This window comes from Sorex fumeus, unplaced genomic scaffold (genome assembly GCF_029834395.1).
Source record: "Sorex fumeus unplaced genomic scaffold, SorFum_2.1 ptg000055l, whole genome shotgun sequence".
Lineage (NCBI taxonomy): Eukaryota > Metazoa > Chordata > Mammalia > Eulipotyphla > Soricidae > Sorex > Sorex fumeus.
Genome location: NW_026606112.1, coordinates 3,601,055 through 3,623,433, shown reverse-complemented (window position 1 = coordinate 3,623,433; position 22,379 = coordinate 3,601,055). Strand labels below are relative to the sequence as shown.

The following is a 22,379-nucleotide window of genomic DNA, read 5'->3' as shown; positions in this document are numbered from 1 at the left end:
CTCTCACCAGCAACGTCAGATTCAATTATCTACTTGGAACAGAGCTTGGTTTTATTTCTCATGCAGATCCTAGCCTGTTAAGATCAAGTTATAGTGCAGTTATAATGTTTTTGTCTACCAACCCACACTTTTTCATAGCAAATTGAATAAGCACATTCAACTAGGGCATTGGGAGAGCCTAAACCAGGGATGGGAGTAGTCTGTAACTGTGAAAAAAAGACAATTTTCAACCTTCCTGGAGCAATTCTTAAAATAGGCCTTTCATTTCCTTGTTTGGGGGTTACAGCTGGGCCTATTCAATGTGCTAGCCTTTTAAGCTCTCTCTCCTGGGTTCTGTCTTAATCATTTTAAGATAATGGTTACTGAAAAATTTTGAAATCTGTGGCAAGGATAGCCACTACTATAGATAACGAGAGTTGACTGTAATCATGTTCTTTAATAGCCCTTTCACGTAAAAAAAATCCACAACAAAACATAGTATGATAAAAAGATTAAAAGACTACCATATGACATCTAGAAGCATTTATTTTATGTAAAAACTTAAATATGATTATGTGCACACACAAAGTGTACACATTACCTATGCTGAACAATGCCAAGAAGTAATATATTGATGCAACAGTTCACTTCTAAAATAAACAAAAACTGAGCCCAGACTGGCAAACAAAAGCAAAACACTTATTTCCCAATAGCACAATGCTGAGGATTGATAGCGGTCCTGAATACCTCCGACTCTCCTTACAAAGCTGCCAAACTCTAACTAAAAAAAAAAAAAAAAAAAAAAAAAAAAGGATTGTTTTGTACATCAATAAAAATCTGGTTGACAAAACATTATAAAACCAAATGCTGGACAGTCTCTACTCCTTTAAAATTCCAAGTATTCCAACATGATCACAGAGTAAAAACCATTTCAAAGTGATATGCTTTATGAAACAAACAATCATATGTACATTTATTGCAAATTATATTAAACTAAAATGGAGGGAAAATCAAAATATGAAGTGATACGAAATCAATATTAATTTCATTATTTTCTCACTCTGATAAAAATCAGAAAGCAACATTTGTAAAATCGCCACATCACTTTTCATAGCAGGGAACTGAAATCTGTACATCTCATTTTTGCAGAAAAGTAGGCAGGCAGAATTATACATAAAAGTTTCCAAAAGGAAAAACAAAGAAATACTTAATCTGATCTCTCTAAAAATTTAATTCAGTAGACATCTTTTTTTCTCTCCTTTTTTTCCTGTGTAACATGGGAACTCCTGGCTCTAGAACGGATAAAAACTCAGTGTCAGTGTAAGGACATCCTATTATACTTTCTTCAAAAATAAAAACTGCAGCATGGAATCAATTGTGGATTATGCCTTTCAACTCCAGATATGTGGTAACTGGAACCAAGTGTTAAGCAATTTGCTTAATTATTGACTTTTCAGAAGAAAAGTCTGGGGAGGGGGGTAGGGTAGAAAAGAGTTGCTTTTAGCCTCTCTTAAGAGTTTCTGCTGTACACTCCCATCCAAGTACTGTGGTCATGGAAAAGAAGTAAGCATTTCCTTCAGCTTTCAAGGCAGAAAGTGTGTGTTCCGAAGTTCACTTCATTTTCAGTTCAGGGACATTGTGAATCCAAATTTCTGTAGAAGCTTGAGACTGCTTCTGTTTGGCCTTCATTTCCTCCCTTTAGAACGAGTTTTCTTTTTACCTTGGGGATAGAAGAAAAGGAAAGCAAAGTTAGAAAAATGTAAACAGGAAAGCAAACCAGGCAAGGTCATCGCATTTCCACAGTCACTATCTAGCACTTGGATTCCCCCTCCACATTTTTACCTAAGATTTTGGTGTAAGAAATCGTTCTTTACACCATTGTAAAATAAGGTATCAAAGAAGTTTTATTTTCAGTAAGTGCTGTTCTCCAGTGCCCATTTGTGTAAAACAATATAAGCTATTAATCTGAAACAAGCATAATTTGTAACACTTTATAAACACCTCACATCTCTCTGGGAGGTAGAAGAACTCATAGTGGGGAAAAAAGAGGCTAGGTGGGGAGGAATGGAGCAGACTGGCGTCTGACCTTGTCTATGTGTTCTCTTTTGCTTCTGGTACATTCTGGTCTATATGCAATTAATTTAATGGCAATTAATTAATGTCACCTGGCATGTCATTCTGAATTTTTTTGGTTTTGGGTCACATGGGGTGGTGCTTAGAGCTTGAAGCATGTGATGTTTGGGATAAAACTGGACTCCTGTATGCAAAGTGTGTGTTCAGTCCATTGAGCTACCTATCTGTCCTGTGTCCTGTCATTGTGTTTTGTTATACATTTGGGGGGTGGTGGTGGTGGTATTGTGGTTGGGGCCACACCAAGCAGTGTTCTGAGCTTATTTCTGGTTCTGTGCTCCGGGGACTTTTTGGGATGCTGGGAACTGAACCCAGCTGGGAATTGAATGCAGGTTAGCTGTATGAAGGTAAACACTTTACCTGCTATACTATTACTCTGGCCCTTGTTTTCGACATTTGTATTTAGCCTCATCAGTGTTAAAACTGTCTCATCAATCATTTTAATCATAGGGAAAAAAAAGGGGGCTTTATTCTTAAAATTGAATACCACATTACACATTTTATAAAGATAACAAAGTTTTAAAAAGAAGCTAAGTAATTAAGATTCTTACAGAAACTATTAATCTGTTTAATTATACAAGACAGGCTTAATTAAAATGTTATCAAAGACTCCTCCACATCTGCCTGTGGCACCTTTGAAGCTTCCCTTTACTAGCTCTGAGTCGTCAGTATCTTCCTGGCTGCTCTCACAGACTTAAAAGGTCCAAATCACTGGAAGAATTTCCGGGACTTGATTCTATGTCCCAAAGTGAATCGCCATCACTTCCGAGCACTTGGCTTCTGAAAAATTTCATATTATTTTAACAGCAATTTACTTGTCATTGAAATTCACATCAAACTAATAAGTAATTGTTGAACACAAAAGCATACACACCTAGGAGTTACTTGAATATAAATCTAAGTGAAACTTCAGAACACACAAGGTATCAGAAATTCCTCACATGAAGAAAAAACAAAAAAAGTCTATAACTTTAATATTCTTTCACTTCATTAAACTTGCCGAGAAAGACAAATTAATTCAAACAAGGGAAAATTATTTTACAAGCTAATTTTCTTTTTTTTGCTTTCTGGGTCACACCCAACGATGCACAGAGGTTACTCCTGGCTCTGCACTCAGAAATCACCCCTGGCAGTGCTCAGGGGACCATATGGGATGCTGGGAATTGAACCCGGGTTGGCTGCATGCAAGGCAAACGCCCTACCCGCTGTGCTATTGCTCCAGCCCCTACAAGCTAATTTTCTGAAGTCTAATTTCTCCCAAAGTCCCAAGTTATTTTTTTTTGTTGTTGGTCTTTGGGGCCACAGGAAGTAACAGCTAGGGGGTGGGGGTGGGAGGGTTGTTCCTGGCAGTGGTCTAGATCCCTTCTGCTCGCAGTCTGCCCTCCAGACTTTTGAGTTATTTCTCAGTCCCCTGAATAAAGCAATTTTTTTATTAATAGTTCTAAAAATTAGCTGTATGAAATAAAGACTACTGAAACTCTCTATGCCTTTTTTTTCCCTCTTCAGAATTGGAGGGAAATGATAGCACTTAACAGAGCTGCTTAATTATTTAAAATTATTGTTTGGCTTTTGTATGAAATGTATGCAGAATGTGTGATCTATTCTACTGAGTATCTAATTTAACCTTCAAACATCAGTGAGACTATGAAACGAGCACAGGATATTACATTCTGTATAACACACTACCAACTTATCAGGCATTCTGCAACATTTTATGTTGGCCATATTAAATAGTGCTCAGAGCTTTACTCACTCCTGACAGGCGTAAGGGGACCAAATGGGGTCCTGTGGATTGAACATGGGTTGTACATGTGCTAGTCATTGTCCAACCACTGTACTACTGCTCCAGCAACATTTTGTTTGAACAACAGGAATTAATCTTCATTTTTAGGATGCATGAAAGGATGCATGAAAAAAGCCCTACTGCTGTACTGTTCCTCTAGGCCCAAGAATTAACCTTTTTTTTTCCTTTTTGGGTCATGCACCCTTAGTGCTGTACTATCTACCGACCCCTACTGCTTTTGCTTTTTTTTTTTTTTTTTTTTTGCTTTTTGGGTCACACCTGGCGATGCACAGGGGTTACTCCTGGCGGTGCTCAGGGGACCATATGGGATGCTGGGAATCGAACCTGGGTTGGCCGAGAGCAAGACAAACGCCCCATCCGCTATGTTATCACTCCAGCCCCAGAATTAACCTTCTTAAGGAAGCTAGGGATGCTTCTCAGTTTGGAATGCTTTAGCTATCTGGGAAGTGATTAGCATAACTCAAGTTCAAAAGGCCATCATTACCTTTGGAGGTCTATCTGTCGCTCCGCTGGTGCTGCCTTTTTGGTGGCATCTTGCAGTTTGGGTGCTTTGGCATTACCTGCTTCCAATCCGCCTGGGCTTTCCTGACTGACTGCTCCTCTCTTTCTTCCCTTGCTAAGAGGTTTATTTGTATCATCATTTTTGGTTGCATTGCCCTGAGATTCAGACTTCGGTCGACGTCCTCTCCTGGGTTTTGAAGGCGTAGGTGGTCCTGATTCATCAGCTTTGTCATCTGTTTTTTGTTGGATATTCTCTGCACCAGCCGCTGTTACTGTTCTTTTCTTTCCACGGTCACTGCTGATGTTGCCCTGGGAAGACTGATCCGAATTAATTTCCTAAAAAAGCATAAAATAAAGTCATAAACAAAAATGTTTTGTTGGGCCACACCTGATACCTGGCTCTGCACTTAGCGCAGATCATTTAGTCTAGAAGGCTCGGAGGAAGATATGGGATGCCGGGGATCGAACTGGGGTTGGCTGCATGCAAGAGAAACGCCCTATCCGCTGTATTATTGCTCAGGCCCTAAACATAAATTCTATAAAGGTTAACGATCCTAAAGAAAGATTTAAGGCAAGACCTGGAAGTGCTCTGGGGTCAGTCTGGTGCTGGGGTTCAATACCTAGACAACCTACATGTGCCGTCTCTGTGGCCTAAAAATAGAATTTAGAGCATCTGGGATCCCAGAACTGTATTTTATTAGTGAATCACTGTGAGGTACAGTTACAATCTTACAAACTTTCATGATTTGTTTCAGTCATACAATGGTCGAGTACTCATCTCTCCACCAGTGACCAGTGCCCATTTTCCACCATCAATGGTCCCAGCATCCCTCCCACTACCACCGCCCCATCCCCTCCATCCCACCCCACCTCTGTGCCAGGGCATTTCCTTTTGGGTGTTGTGGTTTGCAATGGAGGAATTATTCGGTCGATAGTCTGCTTTCAGCCCGCATCTCCTATCCCAAGAGGGCCCTCCTAGCATCCTTTACTTGGTGGTTCCTTCTCTATCAGCAAGTGAGGCTGGCTTCTAAACTGTGTAATAATCCTCTGATCCCAGAACTTTTTAACTGTTTATTTCAATCCTCTGAGGGCCAAGGCAATACTGGAGAGGCCTACCACAGAGCCCAGAACACAGTGTAACTTAGTAAATATGCTTATTTTATGTTTTTGGGGACACAGGTGGTGGTGCTCAAGGCTCCTATGGAGAGCCAGGGATGGAATCCAGGTTGGCTGCATGCATGCAAGGCAGCAAGAAACTTAAGCTCTGCAATATCTCCCTAGCCTGAAAAAAAAAAAAAGGGCCCTTTGTGGAGTTTGTTTTTGAGCTACACCCAGTTGTGCTTAGGGATCACTCCTAGGTACCTGGGGGACTATATGGAGTGGTGGGGATTGAACACGGACGGTCCATGTGTAAGGCAAGTGACCTACCTGCTGTACTCTTGCTCTAGCCCTCAACTTTATTCATCCTTTTCTTCCCCCAAATACCACCTTTTGGGTCACATCCAGCAGTCCAGAACTACTGTATAATAAAACAGTTTACACTAATCTGCTGACTCAGTTTCTTACCCCACGATGAAACTTGATGGACAAACTGCCACTTCTTAAATTTTAAATTTACCTTATTTTTTACTGGGTCAGTATTTTTCACAGGTGTGACAGAAATAATTCTAACAGGGTTTTCTTCATTTTCACTAACTCCAGTTTCAGCTGTTTCTGAACTCTGCTCCCTGTTGAAGAAAAATAAATCATTTACTTTCAACACAATACAAATTTTACTCTAGCAATGTATCAGGCCAGCACAGAAACAAACCGAATTCAACAAAGTACTGCAAAATTTAGTTTTTCAGTAACACTGAACTACTGTTCTAGTATGACATTACTGATTTTCACATAACCATACTAAGACAGATAGAAAGCTACTTAATTAGAAATATTGTCAAGAAACAAAATTATTCTAAAGATTCTTATTTCTCTTATCCCCATAATTAATTCTTTTTTGGGGGTGTTTTGGGTCACACCCGGCGATGCACAGGGGTTACTCCTGGTTCATGCACTCAGGCATTACTCCTGGCGGTGCTCGGGGGACTATATGGGATGCTGAGAATCAAACCTGGGTTGGCCGTGTGCAAAGAAAACGCCCTACCTGCTATGCCATCGCTCCAGCCTCATTAAATCATTTTTAAATGTAGACATACTACTATTTATTCAGGCATTGATTAAGCTAATTGAAATGGGCATAAACTCCACATTCCTTTTTTTTCTTTTTTGGGGTAATACCCGGCGATGCACAGGGATTACTCCTGCCTCTGTACTCAGGAATTACTCCTGGTGGTGCTCGGGGGACCATATGAGATGCTGAGGATCGAACCCAGGTTGGCCAGGTGCAAGGCAAATGCCCTGTACTATAGCTCCAGCCCTCCACATAAAAAAAAAAAAATCCATAAAACAGACCATGACAAAGCTGTTTATAATTAGGCATCAGTCATACAATGATCCACACCCATCCCTCCGCCTGGGTACATTTCCTTCCATCAATGTCTCCTGCTTCCCTCATCATCCCCACCACCCCACCAACCCCAGCCTCCCTCGATAGGAGGCACTTTCCCTAAGCTTATTTCATCAGCTAGAATATAGTATATAGAATATATAGTGTGTGTGTGTATATATATATATATATATATATATATATATATATAGCCTGGCAAGCTCCCCGTGACGTATTCGATATGCCAAACACAGTAACAACAAAGTCTCCAATGGAGACGTTACTGGGCCCGCTCGAGCAAATCGATGATCAACGGGAGGGCCTTTTACCATATATATATATAATAATTGTTTCAGTCTGTGTAATTTTCCTTGGCTTATTTTGCAGGGTCGTTGATAAGGACCATCCCCAGAGTGGTGTTTGGAAGTTACTCCTGACAGTATATGCGGACAACATACAGGTGCCCCAGCCCACTACCCATCTTTACTTTTGTGCATACCCGGCTGTGCTAAATGAGGGCTAAGTCTAGAATTCAATCTGGGCCAGCACCATCCAAGGCAGCATTCTTGAATGGCTGTACTGTCTTTCTGTCCTCTCTTATAGCATACCCCCAGATTCCTCTCCATTGCCCTTAATCCATACAATGAGGGGATTGCGCGTGAAGGACACAGCTGTCTGAGGCCAACCATCTTTTCAAACCACAGACATTCTATGTGTGCTTATTTTGTAATTTGGGGTCCCATGTAAAAAAACAAAAACCATACCAAACAAACAAAAAACCCTCCAAAACAAGGCTTTCTCCTGGCGGGTTCAGTGGTCCATATAGGTGCCAAGAATTGAACATAGGTTGGCCACATGCAAGTAAAGTGCACTATTCACTGAATTATGGCTCTGGCCCCACCACCACTGGCATTTTACTTGAAATACAATTAGCAGGGATTTTTCCTAAAAAGCTGATGAAAAAAGAATAAAACATCTAAATATTAAATGCAGAATATTTTTACACGTGAAATGCACTTGATCAGACTTGCTGGGCTGAATATCACCAGGACTCCAGCACTACTAGATGTGATACCTATAAAAATAATCATAAAATTGTGTGTGGGGGGGACTGGAGTGATAGCACAGTGGGTAGGGCCTTGCATGCGGCCAACCCGGGTTCGATTCCCAGCATCCCATATGGTCCCCGAGCACCGCCAGGGGTAATTCCTGAGTACAGAACCAGGAGTAACTCCTGAGCATCACTGGGTGTGACCCAAAAAAGCAAAAATTGTGTGTGCGTGTGTATATAGCACTGCAGCACTGTCCTCCTGTTGCTCATTGATTGCTTGAGTGGGCACCACTAACGTCTCCATTGTGAGACTTGTTGTTACTGTTTTTGGGATATCGAATATGGCATGGGGAGCTTGCCAGGCTCTGCCAAGCGGGCGGGATATTCTCAGTAATTTGCTGGGCTCTCCGAGAGGGATGGATGAATCAAACCCAGGTCAGCCACATGCAAGGCAAACACCCTACTCACTGTGCTATTGCTCCAGCATATATATATATATATATATATTACACTGTCACATTGTCCTCCCGTTGTTCATCGATTTGCTCGAGTGGGCCCAGTAACGTCTCCATTTTGAGACTTGTTGTTACTGTGTTTGGCATATTGAACACATCACGGGTAGCTTGCCAGGCTCTGCCGTGCAGGCGAGATACTCTCAGTAGCTTGCCGGGCTCCCCGAGAGGGGAGAAGGAATCAAAACCGGCTGGGCTGGGCTGGCTGCGTGCAAGGCAAACGCCCCAGTGCTGTGCTATCGCTCGCTTTCTTGCTCTCTGCCCCCCCCCCGTGTCTCTCTCTCTCTCTGGAGAGAGCGAGAGAGAGAGAGAGAGAGAGAGAGAGAGAGAGAGAGAATGCAGCAAAGGTTGCTGAAAGTGCTGGAGCACATGTTTTGCTTGTTAGGGGCCCAAGTTTCATATCTAGCACTATATGGTCCTCTAAGAACCACCTACTGAGGTCTCAGTACAACAATAAACAAGATGAAGGCTGGGGATGTAGTATAGCCAGGGCGCACCCCATATGGTCTCCCGAGCCCCACCAGGAATAATCACTGAGCACTGCCTGGTGTGGACCAAAAATGAAAAACAAGAGTGAAAGAATAAGACCGGAGAAAAACATTGCCTTGTTCGATTTCCAGTTGACGGGTTCAATTCTGAATTCACACTGACATTGCTTCCAGTCTCAGGTCCAGTGCTTCTGACATATGGCTTCCTTCCCGTTGCTGATAAAGGCTTGTTTACTGCACCGAGGACTCCAGCAGGTTTTGGCTAAAATTACATATACCTACTTATTTCATACGTTACAGTAAAGAATTAAAACTCAATTATTGTAACAAATTTAGATAAATGTGACACTAATTTAGCCCAAGTCAAGCAATTATCACTTTGCAAAGTAAAACATTTTACTAGAAATAATAATGAAAAAATCATTTGGTTATAGTGATAAACAGTATTACTTCCAGTAATTCACAACACAATATTTATTCTTTACTGGTTAATTAAAAATAAGCACCCTTAAAACACAGTGTAAGATGTCAATACTAAAATCTCCTAAAAATAAACTAAAAAAATAGTCTAGAAATTTCTAGATCACAATATGATCCTTCAAACTTGAGAACTATAAAATATAAGATTATTTCAAAGAACAATTGTAATAAACACAAAGACAATCTCAAGATTATTCCAGAAAGTACACAATACCTTTCCTGTTAGTAGAAGTACTCTTGTTTCTTCTGAGATATAGCTCTTATCATTACAGAAGTCCTATTAAAAGAACAATTAAGAGAACATGTATTATTTTTTGAACAAGACTTTTCTAGTACTGTGCCTTAGAATAAATCATATTTGTGTAAACCTATACAGCAATTCCTAAAATAACTGATAATTACTTAGTTTTCTGGTTATACCCAGCAGTTCTTAGAGGACCATACAGAGGGCCAGGATCAAACCCTGGCTGTCACTGTGCAAGGTTGAGCGCTCTACCAGCTGTAATTATATTTTGGTCTTTGGCTCACACCTGGGGTACTTAGGATAGCATATAGTGCTAGGGATTGAACTAAGGCCTGTATGCAAAGCACGGACTTAGCACAGAGTTATTTCTATGCCCCTTCAATTCGAATTTATTATTTTTTTCTTTTTGGGTCACACCTGGAGGTGCTCAGGGGTCACCCCTGGCTGTGCCTTCAGGAACTGCTCCTGACAGTGCTTGGGGACCATATGGGATGCCAGGGAACAAACCCGGACTGTGTGCAAGGCTGTCCCCGCTGTATTATTACTCTGGACCCTTCAAATTTTGTAATAAACTACATCAAAGGAGAGCTTTATTTATTTTTTTGAGGGGGGGAGGAGCAAAACAGCTCTTATTTAAAGAAAGAGAGAAATACATGATCTGGAGAGAACACAATGGGGCTGGAGAGATAGCACAATAGATAGGGAGCTTGCTTTGTATGCAGCTGATTGAATTCAATTCCTGGCATCTCACAGGGTCCCTTGAGCACATCCAGGAGTAACCCCTGAACATTGCCAAGCATGGTGCCCAAACCAAACCAAACCAAACCAAACCAAACCAAACCAAACCAGAGAAATCAGCTTTCACTCCAGAGCGGGGAAAACAACAACAACAACAACAACAACAACAACAACAAACCACCTAAAAGCAGAGCTTTGAATGCAAACTGAAATATAAACTAGTGTGGAAAAAAAAAGGGATAGGAAGTAAATTACCTTTTCAGGTTGTGTGAAAAATTTCATTGGAAGGACTGGATCCTTTGGTGAATCTGCATTGCACAAAGCACTTTTGCTGTTTATAACACACAGAGCCACATCACATACTGTATAAAGTTTCTAGGGAGGGGAAAATCACATGCAACTTTCAGTACTGTAAAACAATCACAAGTAAGTATTTCTACCCAATGCATTAACTAAACTAAAACATGGATATAAGGCATTCTTTCTTTAGTCTGTTGGATACTCGTGTTGAGAACTACTATGGCTTCTAAAGCTTTGATGAAAGCTTAGATGCACGTTTTTCTAGTTATTGCCTGAGATTTCATATTGTTGGTACAGTCACTGGATCCCTGGGAGTTATTGTTTCCCCTAAGTTTCTGTTGTTGAACCAGAAAGGAAGGCATATACAGAAAAATTTTTGAGGCAATGCGAGAAGCTACTGTTTTGGGGGCCACACCTAGCAGTGTTCAGGGATTACTCCTGGCTCTGCACTCAGGGATCACTTCTGAAGATACTTGGGGGACCATGTAGAATGCCAGGGATCAAATCCTGGTCCAACGTGTGCAAAAATTTCTCAACTTTTCCACTGGCAAAGGGAGTTATTTAAGGTACTGACTCTAACTACCATTAATACGATGTATCTGGGGCTGGAGCGAGAGCACAGTGGATAGGGTGTTTGCCTTGCACATGGCCAACTGGGGTTTGATTCCTCTGCCCCCCTCAGAGAGCCCGGCAAGCTACCAAGAGTATCCTGCCTACATGGCAGAGTCTGGCAAGCTCCCTGTGGCATACTCCATATGCCAGAAACAGTAACAAGTCTCACAATGGAGAAGTTACTGGTGCCAGCTGAGCAAATCTATTAGGGAGGACACTGCTACAGTGTAGTGCTACAACATATCTGGACTAAAACTGTTTCTTTTGATAAACCATTAGCAAATATTGTGGTCAGCTAAAAAAAAAAATAAAGGATTGAAAAAAACAAACAAACAAAAGAAATAAAGGCTAGGGGTTGGAATGATAGTATAGTGGGTAGGGCATTTGCCAGCACGGGTTCGATTCCCAGCATCCGTATGATGCCCCAAGCACTGCCAGCAGTAATTCCTGAGTGCAAAGCCAGGAGTAACCCCTGTGCATCGCTGGGTATGATCCAAAGAGTCAACAAAACAACAAAAATGGATAAATAGTTAGTATTTGTTCCTTGAACACTGCACATCTGTCTTTAATGTAGTCTCCAGGGAAAAAAGTATTTTCCTTAAATTACATAAATACCAAATATGCATTAAAAACAAATGGGCTGAAGAGACAGTAGTGGGTTTGGACCTTGCCTTGCATGTTGTTGACCTCAATTTGATCCCCATACCCCATGAGATCCTGAGTCTGTCAGTTGTGATCCCTGAGCAAAGCCAGGAGGAAGCACTGAGCACTGACAGGTGTGGCCCCAAAATTCAAAACAAAACCAACAATTGTAATTTTTTTTTATCATTCTTACCCTCTGCTTTGTAAAACTTTAAATGCCTTTTCCGAATATTAAACATGGCTCAAACAGAATTCCATGGAAATGGAATGTATAAGAACTACTACCTATAAGTGTTTTATCAATATTTCTTTTATCCCCCCCCCCCCCCCCCAGTGAAGCAAAATAGCTTTTGTTGAAAGAAATTTAGAGAGGTATGAGGGGAGAGCAGAATCAGATACATGTTTAAGAGAAAACAAGGGTTAGGAAGAGAAACTCCATTATTTCTAAATATAATTAAATGAGAAAAAAAAACACTGGGACAAAAGCTAAACACTCCCCCATCCCCCCGCTCTGGGAATATATGAATACCCACTGGCCTAAATATCTTACTTCATTTGTCTTGGATTCATCAGGAGATTGGGCATCTTTTGTTAATTTGATATTCTCTGCCATCTTCTTCATAAAGGCATGGCTATTGTTTTCATTCTTCGTCATTAAAACTTCAAGCATGAACCATAGGCACCTAAGTGGTACGTGTATTTATTAATAAAAGAACCTAAGTGGCAATGGGAAAAAGTACTGTTTGGTTTTTTTTTTTGGTTAAAGGTACTTCAAGTCAATGGAATAATGGAATAATATCTTCCTGGAAAACTGTGCTGTCTGATAGTATTAAAAGTGAAATACAGGGGGAAAAAAGGACTATTCTGTTAATAACATGCAACTCAAATAAATACAGACTGAAAAAGCTCCAATATTGAAGATAGCTAATACGAAAATGTTTGATAATTTCATAACTATTTCTACAGACATTCAATAATCACAGAGGTGGTCTGGCATTTAATACTCAGCCATAATAATAAAAAAAAAAACGGGTAACATTTGGTTCTGGGCTACAAAGCTGACAGTGCTTAGAGGAGTCACAGTGTTGGCAATCTTCTGAGCATCCCACATGCACAGCATATGCCCTTGCCCTGAACTTAGCTTTTATGGAAGAAAATTTTCACTCCATGGATTTTGTTGAAGTCTACCTTAATATAAACAAAAATAGCAACATAAAAATTTAAAATAGGGGCTGGAGTGATGGCACAGTGGGTAGGGTGTTTGCTTGCCTTGCATGTGGTGGACCCCGGGTTTGATTCCCAGCATCTCATATGGTCCCCTGAGCACTGGCAGGAGTTAATTCCTGAGTCCACGAGCCAGAGGTGACCACTGTGCAATGCTGGGTGTGACCCCCCCAAAAAAGGAACTAGAGCTGTAACACAACGGGTAGGGCGTTTGCCTTGCACAAGGTGAACCTGGGTTTGATCCCCAGCATTCCATTACAGTCCCTCAAGCACCACCAGGAGTAATTCCTGAGTGCAGAGTCAGGAGTAACTCCTGTGCACTGCCGGGTGTGACCCCCCCCCCAAAAGCAAAAACAAAAACAAAAAACCAATCGGTTCCAAAGACTCAGAAACATGCAGAAACGCTAGCAAACAAATAAACAGAACAATTAAAAGTAGTGCTGAAATAAGAATTATTTTGTTACATTTCATCTTTACTTACGATAAATGAAAAAACAAAGAATATTAAAAAGAAAAAACATTTAAAAAAAGAATTTTTAAAAATAATTTTACGATTCTTAATTAACATGACTTACTCTTTAATATCACGAAGTTGATCAACATCTTGTGATCTTGTAAAATCTGGATCATGGGCTAGTAGGTGAATCATATATGGAACTACATATTCAGGCAATAGTGAAAGTAATTTCTCTAAAGTAAAAAAATTATAATTAACAGTCATAATAGCTTTTTATAAAACTGTTTGAATTCTATATTTAAGAATCCCTTTTTCCTACATTAACTCTTAGATGTAGCATGATACATAAATGAAACTGAAATATCTTTTCTTTTTGGGTCACACCCAGTGATGCTCAGTGATTACTCCTGTGCTCAGGAATAAGTCCTGGCAGTGCTTGGGGGACCATAGAGGATGCTGGGGATTGAACCTGGATGAGCCGTGTGCAAGGCAAATGTACGTACTATCCCTCCAGCCCCGGAAATTGAAATATTTCTGCTATTTCTATTTTACTGTTTTGCTCTTTTAGGTTTTATTTAATTTGTAATGCCAAGTAATGAACCCAGTGTCTTACAGGGCTAGGTTTTTCTGGGGATTGGGCAGCTTGGGCCAAAAGGGGGGGGGGGGGGTTCTTAGGTTCATTCCTACTTGTGTGCTTAAGAGATACTCAGTAGACCATATAGAGTGCTGGGTATTCAAACCAAGATTTATAGAATGCAAGGTATGTGCTAATTCTCTGGCGCATGGACTCAATTTCTTAAGGGTCTTTGGACATAAGTTATCCTTTTATGGTTTTTGCTTCTCGGTCAAGCCCAGCACTCAGGAACCACTCTTGGCAGGCTGAAAGATAATACGGGATGCCAGGGATCTACACTGGGTCACCCACTTGAAAACAAATGTGTGTGTATGTGTGTGTGTATATATATATAATTTGGGGGGTAACACCTGGAGATGCTCAGGGCTTACTCCTGGCTCTGGACTCAAGAATTACACCTGGTGATGCTGGGGGGACCATACGAATGGTTGGACATGTGGGTAGGAGAATAATATCTTAATAGGGCCACAGCCAGTGGTACCGGGGCACTGGGGACAAGATACATGGGATTGAATTTATGTTTTGTACACGCTAGGCATGTGCTCTACTACTTGGCCATATCACATTACTGGTTCCATAAAAGGGTAAGTTAAAACTACACAGTGAGGCCAAAAAGGTAGAAAAGGAGTTAATACATTGTCTTCTATGCTAACACTGGTACTGCATACGGTTTGCCGAGCACTGCCAGGGGTTGTTCCTGAGCAGAGCTGTCATTAACCCCGGACCTGGGTGAGGCCCAACACCAAACCCTCACCCCTAAAGATCAAAGAGCAGGTTCTAACAAAATAGAAAATAATTCTTTGCTTATGACATTTGAACAATGTGTTCAAATCAAATCATCTTTCTGATCGGCAGGGGATAAACGTGGTTCCTGCATAGAGAGTGCATGCCTAGATATGTAAGGATCTTAAAAAACAACAAAACCAAATAACAGCAATCATCCTGTTTTGTGCATTATAGTGTCAGAAACCAGAATTTCAGGTGGGGAGGATGGGGGGAGGTGAGCATTTCCAAGCAGTGTTCAGGGGGCCCAAGGTCCCTCATGAGGATTCTCAGCTAAGCCTTAAGATGCAGTGCTGCTAGAGGCCAAGCCACTATACATGCAACACAAGTGCTCTGCAGCTGAGCTATATCCTTAGCCCCACACTGTGAACTTTCAAGCTTACTTACCAGTAGCCATGGGATTTTGTTTAATGTACTCTCTGCGTATACTGATATTTTTCAGCAAGCACTGTCTTGCATGTGCTCTTCTCTCTTTCACAGGATCTTTGGCACATAAGGCAAAGATCGCCATATACTCCAATGGGAGAAGTAACTTCACAAGTGCCTTATGAAGCTTCTGAGCGAATATCTGTCTTACTTGGTAGCACTCATCCTATAGTAGCACAAAACAAAAATACTCAAACCAGGCTTAGTTGAAATTTTAAAAATGGGTTTTTTTTTTAGGATTTTGGTCACACTCAGTGGTGCTCAATGCTAGCTCCTGGCGGTGTTAGAGGGGACCATATGGGAGGCTGGGGATGGAACCTGGGTCAGCCGCATGCAAGGCAAGTGCCCTAGCTGCTGTAGTATCTCTCAGGCTCTGAAAAGGGCAAATATTTAAAGAAGAGTAGTTTAAGTATTTGGAGTATGTTTTGATTTAAAGCTATTTTAGCTATCTTGGGGGGAATGTGTAATAAAGACTTGGAGAATTTAGATAGTAGAAGCTTTGGTGCACAAACTCAGAGTACTGGATCTATACCTATTAGATGTAAATATACTCAACTTTGAAAGTGAAAAAAAATCACCAAGAATGAACTGTTACTTACGTTGATAACAAGTGCACAGAGCTGAAACTGTTCTGGGGTTATGATCTCATGGTAACAAGGTTCCTGAGCAAGCTTCATTATGGCACTACCAGCAGCTAATCGCAAGCGAGACATATCAGACTTACTATGAACAAAAAGAGAAATAAACATTTCCTATGACCATTATCATTCACTGAAAAAGACTGAACCTTTTTAGGACAAGGAATTTATTATGACTTCTGTGCAAATACAGGAAGGTCCATGAAGTCATTAAAGGGGAAAAGGCTCTAAAGATTGTGATTATCCTTTATTAAGTTCATCCCTCACATTCAGTTATGCTCAACCTTATGTCAGAATCAGGTAATTTCCCAATTTTAAGAGAAATACATATTTATCGTAAAAACAATAACAACAACAACAACAAAAAACACCAATGAACTAAAACCCAAAAAACAAAACAAAACAAAACAAGCAAACAAAAAAAACCATGGCACCAGGGAACAACTTCATGGCCTAAAATATGCACAGCATGTACTCTATCACTGAACTATATCCAGAACCCCTACAATCCTTTATATAGTACATATATAAATATGAAACAGAAATCTAATTTAACAATGTCCATGTCTGATTAAGAAGGACCAGCATTTAGGATTTGCACCAGAACATTTGTATTTATTATTAAAATCCAAAGGAAATTCAAAGGAAAGATGCCCCCCTGAACACTGCCACTGGGCCCCAGCACTCCCGCAACAAATAGAACTGTAAAAGTTCTCAATAAATAAAATACAGATAATTAAATCTGTCCTATAGAATAAATTTTAGAGTAGTAATGCATCATAAGCAGAATTTATCTTAGTAAACCAAAACTATTAAACAACAAAGATTTAGGTCAGAGAGATAGTACAGCGGGTAGGGCATTTGCCTTGCATGTGGCCAACCCGGATTGGATCCTCAGCATCCCATATGGTTCCCCAAGCACCGCCAGGAGTAATTCCAGAGCACAGAGCCAGGAGTAACGCCTGAACATTGCCGGGTATAATCCAAAAAGCCAAACAACAACAAAATATCCCCCCCCTCCAAGCCAAGAACAAAGGTATGTAAAACACAGGATTTTATTTTCATGTTAAAAGGAAGAGAAAGATGCCGATTTTTGAGAGGTGGGGTGGGGTGGTCCACACATGCTGGTGCTTAGAGCTTACTACGGAGGCGAGTTTTCTGCCTGCTGTCTGCTCCCTTTCACAGATAAAACAAAACTATCCTAATTGAATTAAATACTGAAATGTTAAAACTAAACATTGTAACATTACTCTAATGATTACTACTAAAAATATACCATCCTTGCCTAAACCAAAACTAAGTTACTAAGTACTGAGGCAAACACATAGCGAAAGAACACTGAGTATATTAGTCAGCTAAGTAATTCTTATATAAGCTCTAAAGAATTTTGGGCTAAAAACGGTCTTTTGCCCACTTTTTCTTAATCTGCTGTATTTTTTGAATGCTGCTGTTGTTGCCTATTGGTGGTGCTCAGAAGCTAATCCAGGCTTGAGGGACCATGTGGAGATCAAATAAAAGCGAAGCATGGGTCTCAATCTGTGAAGTTCTCTCCCACCCGAGCTAAAACCAATGGAAAGGAAGAAAACTTACCTGATCCTCTTTTGCTCTGTCAGGTCACCTTCACTCACCAACATTGCTGATAATAATCGAAGGGTTGAATTGGCAGATTTAGACTGGTTGTTTTTCATACCCAACAGCCACCTTACCAGAAGCTTAATTGCTTGTACCTATAAAATATTAACATGCTAAAAGAAGAAAGCAACTTAAAATTCTAATTAAAGGGAAGATTAATTTATATTAATTAGGTAAGGATAGTTAACTGACAATAGACATGTTTTACTGATCTCTAGGGTAATTACCATTAATTAATATTTACTGTCCTATATGTATTAATGATAATTTAAAACTCTTTGAGGAGCCAATGGTGGTAGAGTGGTGTGTAGATGCCATGCAAATAACTATATGAAGAAAGTTCTTTTTTGGGCCACACCTGGCAGTACTCAAGTCTTGTTCTGGCCCTACAGTCCAGGATGACTCTGTGGTGCCAGGATCAAACCTGGGTCAGCCATATGCAAGTGCCTTACTTGCTGTACTCCAGCCCCAGGAAAGTATTCTTGCTTGTTGCTGGGGATAGACTGGGACTAGGCTACATGTAAGGCACATTACCTGCTGCACTGTATATCTGGCTTCCCCCAAAGTATTTTTCTTCCTCCTTTCTTTTTTTGGGTTACACCTGGCAATGCTCAGGGGACCATATGGAATGCTAGGGATGGAACCCAGGTTGGCTGCATTCAAAGCAAATGCCCTAGCCTCTGTACCATCACTTTGGCCCTCAAAATATTATTTCTAAAAAAATGAAGACTTAATCATGATAGATATCTTACTCAAGTTCCAGTTCCTGAACTGGCATTTCACATTTGAAACTTTTGCACACAAAAATTATTTGAAAACTTGGGTATGGTGCTGCCAGCAGGTCAATCTCTGAAGCGAGCGCATCAGCAGCCTGATGGTGCCTTCAGACTTCTAGATACCCCAAAATTGCTGCTGTCCCTTTGGCCAGACCCCAACAACTGGGGCCAAGTTTACCAAGAAAGTAAAAGGCCAAAAGTTAGGTATGTGGGAGACACACCCACAAACCACCTCCAGCTCAGCTATATAATTGGAAGGCAAGGCTTCTCTGGTTCCTGATCAAACTGCTTAATAGCCATCACCCCGGAGACTCAGAAACAAATCTCAGAACCCAGCAGCTTTTGGCAGAAATGTGCCTGGTCTCTGCAGTAGGTTATCGGCGCCAGGCCACCCCAGGGGGAACAGGTTTTGTGCCTTGGCCTGTTCCCCCTGTCGGCTCAGTGGCTGCCATCCTCCAGAAGCCATTGGACATAAGGTTTGGGCCCGCAGTGACAAGACACATGGGGCCTCATGGGATGGGGGTGGAGCCGACCCTTTCATCCCCGCCCCAAAGAGACCCCAGCCCACAAACTAACTCTCTGGCTCCTGATCAAGCTGTTTAATGGCCATGATCCCAGAGACTCAGGAACAAATCTCGGAACCCAGCAGGTTTTGGCAATCCCTCCAGACTTAATTGTTAAAATTTCGAATTCCAAAACTGCACGGCCACCAGTGCGGCTGCGCAACATCATATGTTATTCATAACCAGCAATAGAAAAAAAAAACTGCCTATGGTTGCCTTTTTGGCAGATCTGAGTGTTGGGGTAAAATTCCAAATAATAATGGTGGATCTGGTGTCGAAATATTGAATGTAATCAAAGTAGAGAGAGAGTAATGTGGAAATCATATGCCCCACAGGTAGGGGGAGGGTGTGGGTATACTGGGGCTTTTGGTGGTGGAAAATGGGCACGGGACAGGTGTTGCATTGCACGACCAAGACTTAAACCCAAAAGCTTTATAACTGCTCTCATAGTGATTCAATAAATAAAGAAAAAAAAGGTGGAGTTTGTGTCCAATTCAATCAGCCTAATCAATGGCCGAATAAATAGCAATACTCCTACATTAAAATAAAAAAAATATTTGAAAACATATATGGGGATATATTCTTTTACCTCAGAGGTAAAATTAGAGGGCTAGACAGAACTACCTTTAAATTCGAAAGAGGCTCTGCTATGGGTAAAATACTACAACAATCATATACTAGCCATGGCCTTCAGCAGCCACCACATTCATAAGTCACAGCCAAATAGAGTGATGCAAACCCCTTTATCAGCATAAAGCTATGACTCAGTTTCAGATGGGAGTACTTCTTTTTACAATTTTTAAAGTTTTTTTTTTTGAGGGAGTGGGGGTAAGGCACATATAGAGCAGTGTTGGTGGGTGGGTCATTTAGTGTTGGGATTGAAAGCGAGTCCACAGAGCTATTTCTCTGACCCATAAACTTTCAAAGTTTTTTTTTTTTTAAAAAGGGACACACTATTTATGCTACTACACACTTCAAGTCAACAACATAATGGAAAGAACATATATGCACTAGGAAGAAAAAAATTATTTCCTTGTTTTATCGCAGTGGCCTGTAACCAATTTTGTAATACCCTCAATACTTATTTGTAGTTAAAACAACACATTTTAAAGCTACCTAGATTATATTAAAAGCATCTATTCGGATAGGTTCTGGATTGTTTGTAATTGTATTTTTTTTACAAACAAATTGTAATTTTTACAAACAAACAAACCTTTTTGGGGGAAGGGAGTAGGATCTGAATCACCCTGGTAAGGCATAGGTGCTACTTAAGTGAATATATGGAATTCCAGATAAAGAACCAGGTATGGAGTTCTAGGTAAAGAACCAGGGTCAGCAGCATGTCAAGCAAGACTCTTAACCCCTAGACTGTTTCTTTGATCCCTGAAAAACTATACTGAAAAAAAAAATTCAAATGACAACTTTTATTTAAACAAAAAACCAAAATGATAGGAAACTCTGTAATTACTTGTTATACTTTTAGCTTACACTAAAAAGTTTGTTGACACACATTAAAGTAGTAGCTAAAGGTATTACTATGTTTGTTAACAAACCGAAAAACAAAATTGTTATATATGACTACGAAGCTACAAAGAGCAAAATATCAAGGAAGATATTATGACCTCTTATTTAAACTTCAAGACATTAAATAAGCTTTAATAAGGTATAGTTTATATCTCCCAGACATTACCAAAGTGTTGGCATCTATTTTTTCTAAGTTAAACCCGGTAAGGTCCACAGATAATGTCAACCCATACTTGTAACAACGAGAAACTACATTTCTTTGAAGATAACTTTTGACTTAATAACGGGTTAAATTAATGTTTATTAAAAGGTATCTCTCAATGTTTATTAATTAAAAATAACTTATTAGAACCTATATAAACTTACCTTTGCTAGTACTTCAGGGGAAACTTCTTCATCTGGAGACCATAATTTTCCATTCTTCTCACCTGTTGACTAGAATGAAACAAACATTTAAAAACAATTTAAAAGTCTTACATATTGTGTTTTACATAAAAAGCAAGTGCTCTAGTAAATATATAGGAAAGTCACAATGTAGAGTTCAGAAAAGAACAAAAGAGAAATCAAAGTTCCAAGTTTTAAAAATTCTACTCTACTTGTACTAAACTTCTATTACACTTCTACTCTATTATAAAAACTGTGTGGCTAGTACTGTTTACATTATAGACATATGGACTAACTGAAAATCCAGAAAACACAAACAAATAATTCATTTTGAAGAAGGTTAAAAAACCAATTACTGGGAAAAGAGTTCTGCCAAAATTGAGATGGAAAAACCACATACATACGTATTTATAAAGAAAAAAGTATGAAGATGGAACATTACTGCATTATCATATGGAAAGGTTTAAGGTTTGGGGGTTTTAGAAAAGCTCAAAAGGCTGAGTGCATGTCTGGAACGTAGGTCTGGGCACTTAAGACTCCTGAGCGTCACTCGAGGTGGCTCTTAAGCACTTAGTCAAATATGTCCCCTGAGCATTGCTGTGTTTTCGAAAACCAGAAACATCCAAAAGACAAAGGAGATTCCTTATTATTTTTTGGGAGACAAGGGGGAGGGGAGAAACATACCCATCTATGCTCAGGGAACCATATGGGGTGCCCGGGAACCAAACCTGGGTTGGCCAGGTGCAAGACAAGCACCCTACTTGCTATACTACCTTGTTCTGAGCACAGGAGTTTGATTATCTAAATAAGATGAAAATGAGCACAGGAAAATAAAATCCGAACATTAGATAAAAGAGCCCTGGTTTCCATCCCCAAAACTGTATGGTCCCTGCAATACTAATCCACCACTTAAGTGAAGAAATCTCAAGCCTTGTATACCAACGGTAAAAATGTAAATAGTATAGCTATACGAAAAAGTTTGGAAGCACTTAAAAATTTCAACAAAATGACGTGATCCAGCTATTTCACTTTTAGGCACATACACATGAAATTTGAAAGAAGGATCTGAAATGTTCCTATCAGCATTATTTATAATAGTCTAAAGGTGGGAAAAACTCAGGGGTCCATTATTAGATGGTTATGGTTTATATCTGAGGAGATAAAGTCGTAGAAATATATGATAGCAATGGCAATGAAACACTGTGAATATACAGTTAAATGAATTGCACACTTCATAAGACTAATTTTTCTCAACAACCAAGCCACAAATCTAAGAGCCATCTAAGAAGGGCCAGAGCCATAGTATAGCAGATACGGTGATTGCTTTGCATGCAGCTGACCCAGGTTTAATCCTCAGCATCCCATATGGTCC

At 40.2% G+C, this 22,379-nt stretch overlaps 1 protein-coding gene across 3 annotated transcripts in view; it reads right to left on the bottom strand.

The window, feature by feature from the left end:
* Window positions 1-507: 507 nt before the first annotated feature.
* The window catches only part of PDS5A (PDS5 cohesin associated factor A), an 88,524-nt gene continuing 66,652 nt past the window's right edge, over window positions 508-22,379 (bottom strand). The window contains exons 22-33 of one of the 3 annotated variants that reach the window (XM_056125554.1): window positions 20,990-21,058; window positions 17,719-17,855; window positions 16,090-16,213; window positions 15,452-15,656; window positions 13,766-13,880; window positions 12,517-12,649; window positions 10,668-10,787; window positions 9,645-9,707; window positions 9,067-9,212; window positions 6,033-6,141; window positions 4,398-4,750; window positions 508-1,699 (exon numbers count right to left, since the gene is read on the bottom strand). In XM_056125554.1, the coding sequence (XP_055981529.1) occupies window positions 1,696-1,699; window positions 4,398-4,750; window positions 6,033-6,141; window positions 9,067-9,212; window positions 9,645-9,707; window positions 10,668-10,787; window positions 12,517-12,649; window positions 13,766-13,880; window positions 15,452-15,656; window positions 16,090-16,213; window positions 17,719-17,855; window positions 20,990-21,058 (1,578 nt within the window). In that variant the 3' untranslated portion in view covers window positions 508-1,695. Of the gene's footprint in view, window positions 1,700-2,795; window positions 2,890-4,393; window positions 4,751-6,032; window positions 6,142-9,066; window positions 9,213-9,644; window positions 9,708-10,667; window positions 10,788-12,516; window positions 12,650-13,765; window positions 13,881-15,451; window positions 15,657-16,089; window positions 16,214-17,718; window positions 17,856-20,989; window positions 21,059-22,379 lie in introns of those variants that run through there. The other 2 variants (XM_056125553.1, XM_056125555.1) reach the window with 2 other exon arrangements.